The sequence below is a fragment of the Oncorhynchus tshawytscha genome, linkage group LG22, assembly GCF_018296145.1.
Source record: "Oncorhynchus tshawytscha isolate Ot180627B linkage group LG22, Otsh_v2.0, whole genome shotgun sequence".
NCBI classification, from domain to species: Eukaryota; Metazoa; Chordata; class Actinopteri; order Salmoniformes; family Salmonidae; genus Oncorhynchus; species Oncorhynchus tshawytscha.
In genome coordinates this window covers 187,449-197,391 of record NC_056450.1, presented here as the reverse complement: position 1 = coordinate 197,391, position 9,943 = coordinate 187,449, and the positions used below count along the sequence as shown (strand labels likewise).

The window sequence follows — 9,943 nt, the reverse complement described above, 5'->3', positions numbered from 1 at the left end:
GTATCTAAATGACAATTTGATATATGCCTGTTGATATGGAGGATTGGTTTATGGTTCTGGGGTTTGAGTAAGGAGACAAAGCTGAACGATTTATTATGTCGATGCTGTCTGACTATGTGTGTTCTTTGCTATTAAAGGATCTCAGTTGCATTGTAGTGGGGCTCTCAGAGAATTCATTGAGAGACACTGAATTGCCTGAGAGTCACAGGGTTGTGATAAAGCTCATATAATTAAAGATGGACTTTGATAACTAACTCTGACTTGTGTTGTGGTGTGCGCTCATGATTTGGTAAATAGAGGAAATTTCCACGACAAGACTCAAACCATCTGCCTCCCGTGTCTGCTTCTGGGTCTGTGCCCTTATAAATTGTGCTTCTGTTCTGACAATCTAACCTTCCACTCAGAATGTGATAATGTTACCCAGAGGAAATGTGCAAGGAGATAACTAGGTAGGCATGCAAATTCTAGTCCATTCATGCAGTAACGTTATGGCTGTTTTTAAACATTGATTGTCAAATCACATTTTATTTGTCACATGTGCCGAATACAATACTTACAAGCCCTTAACCAACAATGCAGTTTTAAGAAAATAGAGTTAAGAAAATATTTACTAAGTAAATTAAATAACAATGAGGCTATATACAGGGGGTAACGGTACCCAGTCAATATGTGGGGGTACAGGTAAATTGTTAGAACAGATGTTTACATAGGGTATAGCTAGCTAACGTTAGCGAACTTCAAAGTCGACTTCGTCTAAACATCAGACTGTTACCATGGTTACTCCATGGATTATCAGTCGCCCTAAAAAAGACGTCATAGTCTCCACCAGCCAGAATGCTTACATTTGATTTACCAGTTGTACATGCTGTTTGTTCTATTGTCAGTATGAGATGGGATCCACAGGAAAGGGTTGTTTTACCCAACTTTTTGTGGCGCTAGTAGGTTGTCACTTGTATTTTCAATCCTTTCAAGCGTTGCAGGTGATGCACAATATGTCAACAATAATGGCCGAATGTAACCAAATGTAGTGCACAAAGGCACGTTTCCTTGCAAATCAGCTGTGGTTCGTTTAGGCTCGGCCATATCGTGAAAGTGTTTGTCACAGTCAAATTGCATCAGTATATACGGTGTATTCGGGAAAGTATTCAGACCATTTTACTTATTCCACATTTTGTTACAGCCTTATTGTTAAATTGATTAAATAGTTTCCCCCCCTCATTAATCAACACACAATACCCCATAAGGGCAAAGCAAGAATAGAATTTCATAAATATTTGCAAATTAAAAAAATGGAAATATCACATTTACATAAGTATTCAGACCATTTACTCAGTACTTTGTTGAAGCACCTTTGGCAGTGATTACAGCCGTGAGTTTTTTTTGGTATGGTGCGACAAGCTTGGCACACCTGTATTTGGGGGGTTTCTCAAATTCTTCTCTGCAGATCCTCTCAAGCTCTGTCAGGTTGGATGGGGAGTGTCGCTGCACAGATATTTTCAGGTCTCTCCAGATATGTTTGATCGGGTTCAAGTCCGTGCCCTGGCTGAGCCACTCAAGGACATTCAGAGACATGCCCCAAAGCCACTACTGCATTGTCTTGGCTGTGTGCTTAGGGTTGTTGTCCTATTGGAAGGTAACCCTTCGCCCCACTCTGAGGTCCTGAGAGATCTGGAGCAGGTTTTCATCAAGGATCTCTCTGTCCTTTGCTCTGTTCATCTTTCCCTCAACCCTGACGGGTCTCCCAGTCCCTGCCGCTGAAAAACATCCCCACAGCATGATGCTGCTACCACCATGCTTCACTGTAGGGATGGTGCCAGGTTTCCTCCAGACGTGATGCTTGGCGTTATCAGACCGTAGAATCTTGTTCCTCATGGTCTGAGTTCTTTAAGTGCCTTTTGGCAAACTCCAAGTGGACTGTCGTGTGCCTTTTACTGAGGAGTGGCTTCCGTCTGGCCACCCTACCATAAAGGTCCTGATTGGTGTAGTGCTGCAGAGATGGTTGTCCTTCTGAACGTGTATGTCGATTTAGGCAGCCCCCTGCACCTCTCTGATTCAGAGGGGTTGGGTTAAATGCGAAAGACAATTAATTTGAAGGCATTCAGTTGTACAACTGACTAGGTAACCCCATTTCCTTCCCCTTCTGGAAGGTTCTTCCATCTCCACAGAGGAACTCTGGAGCTCTGTCAGAGTGACCATTGGGTTCTTTGTGACCTCCCTGACCAAGGCCCTTCTCACCCGATTGCTCAGCTTGGCCAGGCGTCCAGCTCTAGGAACTTCTTCCATTTAAGAATGATGGAGGCCACTGTGTTCTTGGGGACTTTCAATGCTGCAGAAATGTTTTGGTACACTTCCCCAGATTGGTGCCTCGACACAATCCTGTCTCGGAGCTCTACGGTCAATTCCTTTGACCTCATGGCTTAGTTTTGGCTCTGACATGCGCTGCCAACTGTGGGACCTTATATAGACAGGTGTGAGCCTTTCCAAATCATGTCCAATCAATTGAATAGACCACAGGTGGACTCCAATCAAGTTGTAGAAACATCGAAGATGATCAATAGAAACAGGATGCACCTGTGCTCAATTTCGAGTCTCATAGCAAAGGGTCTGAATACTTATGCAAATAAGATCTTTCTCTTTTTTATACATTTGCAAACATTAAAAAAAACTGTTTTCGCTTAGTCATTATGGGGTATTGTGTGTAGCTGATGAGGAAAACATTGGGGTCTGAATACTTTCCGATTTTATATACAGTGCCTTGCGAAAGTATTCGGCCCCCTTGAACTTTGCGACCTTTTACCACATTTCAGGCTTCGAACATAAAGATATAAAACTGTATTTTTTGTGAAGAATCAACAACAAGTGGGACACAATCTTGAAGTGGAACGACATTTATTGGATATTTCAAACTTTTTTAACAAATCAAAAACTGAAAAATTGGGCGTGCAAAATGATTCAGCCCCCTTAAGTTAATACTTTGTAGCGCCACCTTTTGCTGCGATTACAGCTGTAAGTCGCTTGGGGTATGTCTCTATCAGTTTTGCACATCGAGAGACTGAAATTTTTCCCCATTCCTCCTTGCAAAACAGCTCGAGAGCTCAGTGAGGTTGGATGGAGAGCATTTGTGAACAGCAGTTTTCAGTTCTTTCCACAGATTCTCGATTGGATTCAGGTCTGGACTTTGACTTGGCCATTCTAACACCTGGATATGTTTATTTTTGAACCATTCCATTGTAGATTTTGCTTTATGTTTTGGATCATTGTCCTGTTGGAAGACAAATCTCCGTCCCAGTCTCAGGTCTTTTGCAGACTCCATCAGGTTTTCTTCCAGAATGGTCCTGTATTTGGCTCCATCCATCTTCCCATCAATTTTAACCATCTTCCCTGTCCCTGCTGAAGAAAAGCAGGCCCAAACCATGATGCTGCCACCACCATGTTTGACAGTGGGGATGGTGTGTTCAGGGTGATGAGCTGTGTTGCTTTTACGCCAAACATAACGTTTTGCATTGTTGCCAAAAAGTTCAATTTTGGTTTCATCTGACCAGAGCACCTTCTTCCACATGTTTGGTGTGTCTCCCAGGTGGCTTGTGGCAAACTTTAAACAACACTTTTTATGGATATCTTTAAGAAATGGCTTTCTTCTTGCCACTCTTCCATAAAGGCCAGATTTGTGCAATATACGACTGATTGTTGTCCTATGGACAGAGTCTCCCACCTCAGCTGTAGATCTCTGCAGTTCATCCAGAGTGATCAAGGGCCTCTTGGCTGCATCTCTGATCAGTCTTCTCCTTGTATGAGCTGAAAGTTTAGAGGGACGGCCAGGTCTTGGTAGATTTGCAGTGGTCTGATACTCCTTCCATTTCAATATTATCGCTTGCACAGTGCTCCTTGGGATGTTTAAAGCTTGGGAAATCTTTTTGTATCCAAATCCGGCTTTAAACTTCTTCACAACAGTATCTCGGACCTGCCTGGTGTGTTCCTTGTTCTTCATGATGCTCTCTGCGCTTTTAACGGAACTCTGAGACTATCACAGTGCAGGTGCATTTATACGGAGACTTGATTACACACAGGTGGATTGTATTTATCATCATTAGTCATTTAGGTCAACATTGGATCATTCAGAGATCCTCACTGAACTTCTGGAGAGAGTTTGCTGCACTGAAAGTAAAGGGGCTGAATAATTTTGCATGCCCAATTTTTCCGTTTTTGATTTGTTAAAAAGTTTGAAATATCCAATAAATGTCATTCCACTTCATGATTGTGTCCCACTTGTTGTTGATTCTTCACAAAAAAATACAGTTTTATATCTTTATGTTTGAAGCCTGAAATGTGGCAAAAGGTCGCAAAGTTCAAGGGGGCCGAATACTTTCGCAAGGCACTGTATATATACATAGAGTGGGGCAAAAAAGTATTTCGTCAGCCACCAATTGTGCTATTTCTCCCACTTAAAAAGATGAGGCCTGTAATTTTCATCATATGTGTATATACAAATAAAAACAGAACTACCAACCACATTTTTTATTTATCCTTTATTTAACTAGGCAAGTCAGTTAACACATTCTTTCTTACAATGACGGCCTATGAACAGTGGGTTGTTCAGGGGCAGAAGAACAGATTTTTACCTTGTCAGCTTGGGGATTTGATCCAGAAACCTTTACGGTTACTGGCCCAATGCTCTAACCACTAGGCTACCTGCCGCCCCAGCAGACCAGTGTACTGAAAGTCAGACTAATAACACTTCCCTGTGGATATTTTGACTATGATTGGTGTTAAAACAATTTTAATTAAATTAATAAATTAAATCATACTCAACCTTCACTACAATGTATTTAAAAATGTATTGGTTTGTTAATAGAAATAATTATATTAAACATTTGCAGTTAAAGTATAACTTTTTAATGTATATGAATAAAGTGCATATAAATCTAACCATTCAAAACTAATACAATCTGAAGAACATAATAGAATATTGCACCATATCAAAGAAAAATGAATAACAATTTGCAAAACTGCAACATCCCACTTAAAACATGAAACTGGTCCCTCTTTTCTCTCTTTTCTTTATTGCCATGGTATAACCAGCAGCACTGAAGCCTGTGTGCTTGTGTACAGTTGTGGAATAAGTGATTTTGAAAGGGTTTTCCTGCTTGGAATTGTGTACATTGGATTTAGACTATTGCTATAATTTCTAAAACCTCTGTCCTCCACAATTGAAAATGGCTGGAAATCGGTGGCAATCATTTTAGCCAGTACAATATCAATTTGGCCTTGTTTTGCTACAGACAGACTTTGGCATTAACTGGTAGAACTGGCTTTATGAGATTTTGTTTTGGCAAATTCTACACTGTGCTCTAACATTGTCTACATTATTAAAATGCATCCAAATGCTACTGTGCTTCCGACTCATTTTCCAGCTGTTGTTTTCACAGCTGTTCTTCCTCTCTCTCCTCGGCTGCTAAGTGTGTGACTGTGAGTGAGTTGGCTCGGCCCTCCCTCACTCATCTTTAGTTCATTGGTTGACACTGCGTTTCTGATTGACAGGAACAACAGGTGAGGCTGTTAGTCTGAGCAGACAGTCAGAACAAATGTGTGCGCTTGAGTATATTTAGGCCTATTTTATTTGTTAATTATTTTAATTAGTTAATTATTTTCATTTAAATCTTTGATTATTCATATCTTATTTTTTAAATATTTTTGTAGATAGATTCGGCTCTTCTGATATGCGATTCGGCACCCAACATTCAACTACAAGAGCCGGCTCTTAGAGCCAACTCGTTCGCAAACAACCCATTACTACTGTTCACAAAAAGTGAGCCTACAAGTTAAGAGACGAGAAAGGGGTCTTCCACTCTTGGATTCGCAGAGGCTATGGTCAACCTTGGTCTTCAAGCAAGCTATCCTTAGCTAGCTAACTACTAACGTTAAAAATCAAATGCTATCACTTACCATTAGCAATGCATTATCCATTGCTCAAGACCACTTGTGTAGATATTATATGGAAAGTTGTTTTTGAGCCTCAATGTGAAAGCTAGCCAGCTTGCTACATTCCTCATCACATTTTGGGACGAAGTTAGCTAGCGCCTAGCTTTCCCGCTGTACGGAAGGCTAACGCTGGATGGCTAGCCAACTTGATAGCTCTGGGATTTCATAGCTATTAAAGCAATAGAACTACTTGTCCTTCAATTGTGACGCCAAAGAACACAATCGGGTCAGTTGGGATTATAGGGCTAAACATTCATTGTGATTTACTTTCACAAGTAAAGCAATAGGTGAAACTATTCAGTGGTTAGACAAAAGCATGTAATTTATAATTCAAAAATAACTGCACTTCCTAAATCTACGGAGGGGTGGACATTTACTACGGCTGACTTCCAAGGACAAATATAGAGTTCGCCAGGTGTAGTCCTAAAACCCGGAAATAAGTTACCTCTGGTTTCTTCAGCCATCCCTATATGAAAAAAATGAATGGTGAAAGAACAGTTTCGATATGAACGCCTAAAATAAGGTCTGAAGTTACAGGCATAGATCTTATAAGTTTGTGCTATGATATAATAGCAGTCAGTTAACATGACCTTCATGAATTATGAAGGCTTTGTCGGTATTTAAAATTATTACATAAATTCTTCAATTCACAAAATGTGATGTTAGCCAATTAAGATTCTCATTAAACAAAATGTATAAAATCTCCTAAGCCTGTGTATACCACATACCTTATTTTCAGCATTTATCCAAAAACACCATTTATTTTCTTCATAGGCTTTGTCCAACGAACCATTGGGGAGTTAGTGCCTACAAAAAGACACTCTCTTACCGACTGCCCCCACTCAACCTAAGGTTAAATACTATTTTTAGTACTGTTACACCATCCTGATAAATATTTTACCAACAACTCTTCCCCTTGGCATCACCAGACTACAAACAAAAAGGCAACAAAGCACAAAGTCAGAAATAAGTAATTGTTTAGCATTTTATTTGTATCAATAAAATAGTACAAGATCAAAATTCCACATGAAGCAAAGTATGCCCTACTTAAAAATAAAAAAAAACAGAACAGTGACTGCAATTAATATTCTACTGACATCTGAACCATGATCATAGGGGGTTGCGACAGTGTAAGACCAATTTCCTATGTGAAGTAATGAGGTTTCTTTACGTTGATGCCATACTCAGAAAGGGCAGGGGAGAGGTCCTCCATGGTCAGTGTGTACTTCTTGTCCTGCTTTGGGAGGAAAGAGGTGGGAGGACAGAGTGAGAAACCAATCAAAAAGATACAAACAGCATTCATACTTGTGCATGAATCATTCTGTGCATCTCACATTAACAACAGTTCGTTCATGTGTTAATTTCATGGGAAATGGAAAAACAGCCTGTGGGGAGACGTTAACCAAGGCGACACTCCATCTTAACTTCTTTACATTTACTGGATTGGCTGAACAGGGCAGAAGAGATCCTCCCCCGACCGTTTTTCTCTCTCGTCTGGACCAGTAAGAAAGAAACGCTGCTCATGTGTTTCTTTTACGCCTGCAACGTTAGGTTAGAAATGTACTAACCTTTGTCTTGTTCCTGGAGCTCCCCGAGGCAGTTCCCTTCATTTTACAGTGCTGCAGGGCATCGTTAGCAATGTCTGAGATGAACTTCTGAGCCGCGAGGGAGACTAGACGGATTCTGAAAATGATGGACATAAATAATGTTCACGTTTGGCGCTCACGTGAGTTAATATTGAATTGAACTGGTGTAAAAGCTGAAATAGATGGGAGAGGACTCTTGGCAGTTAAGGAGCTAAGAGCATGCTTACATTCGCGGATCAGATGCCTCAAAGCCGGCCCGGTTGAGATAGTAGCCTGTCACTGCATCAGGGATCTGGCAAAAACATGGTAGAGGTTGAACTGAAGTCATTGCAATTAGTTTTTTTTTTTGGTACACTAGCATCTCACAATAGACACCAGAGGACATTTACATGCTAAGTGAATCAGAGGCACCTGTTAACTACATAACCCAAATATGCATTATGTATATGGACCAAGCGACTGTTGACGTCAGCCTAGGTATGTGAAAAAAGTCATGTACATTTGTATTTTTTTTTAACAAAGATTACTCCAATTAAGGGGGTTTGACTCACTGTAGGAGTGTAGTCCTCCAATTGCATAAGAAAGTCAGCCAGTGGTGTGGTTGTGATTACAGGCTTCACGTCGCCGTTGGCAATGCCACTAGGCACATACACGCCGTTGGACACGGATGTGCCAGATGGTGTGGCCATGGCAGCGGTGGTTGGGGCTGAAACAAATAAAGAGAAATGCATGGTTTAATATCTTTCTAAATGTAGCTAAGATGTTGATAGCCAAGGTCCAGCAGTGGTCTAAGATGGTGTTTCACAAAGCAGCAAGCAATGAACAGGACTAGCTCTAAGATGGTTCTCCAGTTCTGCACAGTGCTATATGGTGTGGGCTACTGTACTTAAACAATTTCGACAAAAGTTCTAACCTAGCTACAGTAGACAGCAGACCAGTAATTGGTGTAACCATGTATTAAGACAGCTCATAAAGCTGTTCATAACCTCAAAACTCGTCTGAATACTTACAATTACTTATGGCAACCGAGGGTATGCTGCTGACGTTAATTGCTGCATTGTTGTTAGTGAGGCAATTATTGGATGTCGAGGAATTTGAAGAGCCCCCTGTCATGACTGGCTGTGGAGTATCAACGTTCATGTTTGTCGCTGGCTGCACCGCAGTTCGCTTGGTAAAATGGCCAAAGTAACTAAATTAAGTTTGCTTGCTGAAGTGAAAGGATTCAATTGAGTGCCAAAAATAACATTTTACGATAGTTTATGGGCAAATAAAGAAACGTAAGATCCTTCATCCACTATTACCTTGTTAGCCTGCGAAACTGTTTGTCTTATTTTTTTCGCGTTCCGTGTGCTTCGATTTCAAAGTCCGGCGTAAACATCTCTTGTGCTTCTAATGGTTCCCCCCAGGAAAATATGCGCAGATTTTCATCCACCATGGCGAATCGATTGGACACACTGAAGAAGACACCACCACGTGTGTGAGGTGGTTTAGTTTATCTACTGTAGCTTATATTGTATGCAAACGTTTCTAGAATAAATATATAGATTAAGATCTTTCTGATTTTCACGTTTTATGAACACAGTCATGTATAGCCCAAAGGCCGGTAGGTGGCGATATTGAGTCGTACGATGAAACGACCTAGAGCTCGACAGTTACTAGTCCTTTAAAATGATGTACATGCGCCGAATCCAACAGGTGTAGACATTGCCGTCAAATGCTTACTTGTGAGTTAGAATAGTAGCAATAAAGTAAATACTAAACTCTTGAGAAGTTTGTCTCTTTATTTAACCTTCATTTAACAAGTCAGTTAAGAACACATTGTTATTTACACTGACTGCCTACCCGGCCCTATGGACAGTCGGTTGTGATACAGGTTTCCTCAGTGGGTCGTGGCAGATAGGTTGCCAGCATCCTCCTTTATATGGCCTCACAGGTCTCCATAATACACTGAGACACTGTCTGGAATCCAAGATGATAGGTAAAGGCCAGGTTGCAAATAGTCTCCAGATGCCAAGTACCTGTAATGACAAAATAAATGTTTTGCCATTGGTTAGCATTCATGTATATTTTACTCTTCATAGATGTTGAATTGCGCAAAACCAGATGGAAGTCCCTCTGTGACACTTTAAGGCATCTACGGAAGGCCCCATTTATTTAAAAAGATTGCAGTCAGAGTGTAGTATAACAGCAGTACACTGCAATATAACTGCAGTATGCTGCAAATACTTTTTTTAATACAGTAATTTTGCAGTGTAGCTGCAGTATAACTGCAGTTCACTGTAGTTATTCTGCAATTGCTTTGTCCAAAATAGCACAGTCGACTGCAGTTACTGCACTTTTACTGCTGTTTCAAAACTGCAATCTATTTTTGTAAGGGC

General features: G+C 40.7%; 1 protein-coding gene across 2 annotated transcripts; it reads right to left on the bottom strand.

The window, feature by feature from the left end:
* Nucleotides 1–6,950: 6,950 nt before the first annotated feature.
* On the bottom strand, nt 6,951–8,933 carry LOC112221374 (transcription initiation factor TFIID subunit 10). Of its 2 annotated transcripts, none has more exons than XM_024383526.2 (5): nt 8,576–8,933; nt 8,117–8,271; nt 7,793–7,857; nt 7,548–7,662; nt 6,951–7,216 (listed from the first exon to the last, which is right to left on the bottom strand). In XM_024383526.2, the coding sequence occupies exons 1-5, from the start codon at nt 8,703–8,705 to the stop codon at nt 7,124–7,126; spliced, it is 558 nt and encodes a 185-aa protein (XP_024239294.1). In that variant the 5' UTR covers nt 8,706–8,933; the 3' UTR covers nt 6,951–7,123. The 2 variants fall into 2 exon arrangements, with proteins under 2 accessions (XP_024239294.1, XP_024239295.1); XM_024383527.2 differs by having other exon boundaries at nt 6,951–7,213.
* Nucleotides 8,934–9,943: the final 1,010 nt, after the last annotated feature.

What these genes read in the sequence shown, in the direction of transcription:
- LOC112221374 (XM_024383526.2), bottom strand. Translation starts at nt 8,705, where the DNA reads ATGAACGTTGATACTCCACAGCCAGTCATGACAGGGGGCTCTTCAAAT. An exon ending in TGGAGGACTACACTCCTACA is followed by an intron (nt 7,858 to 8,116) that starts GTGAGTCAAACC and finishes TGTTTTTGCCAG; the next exon opens with ATCCCTGATGCAGTGACAGG. An exon ending in GCTCCAGGAACAAGACAAAG is followed by an intron (nt 7,217 to 7,547) that starts GTTAGTACATTT and finishes TTCCTCCCAAAG; the next exon opens with CAGGACAAGAAGTACACACT.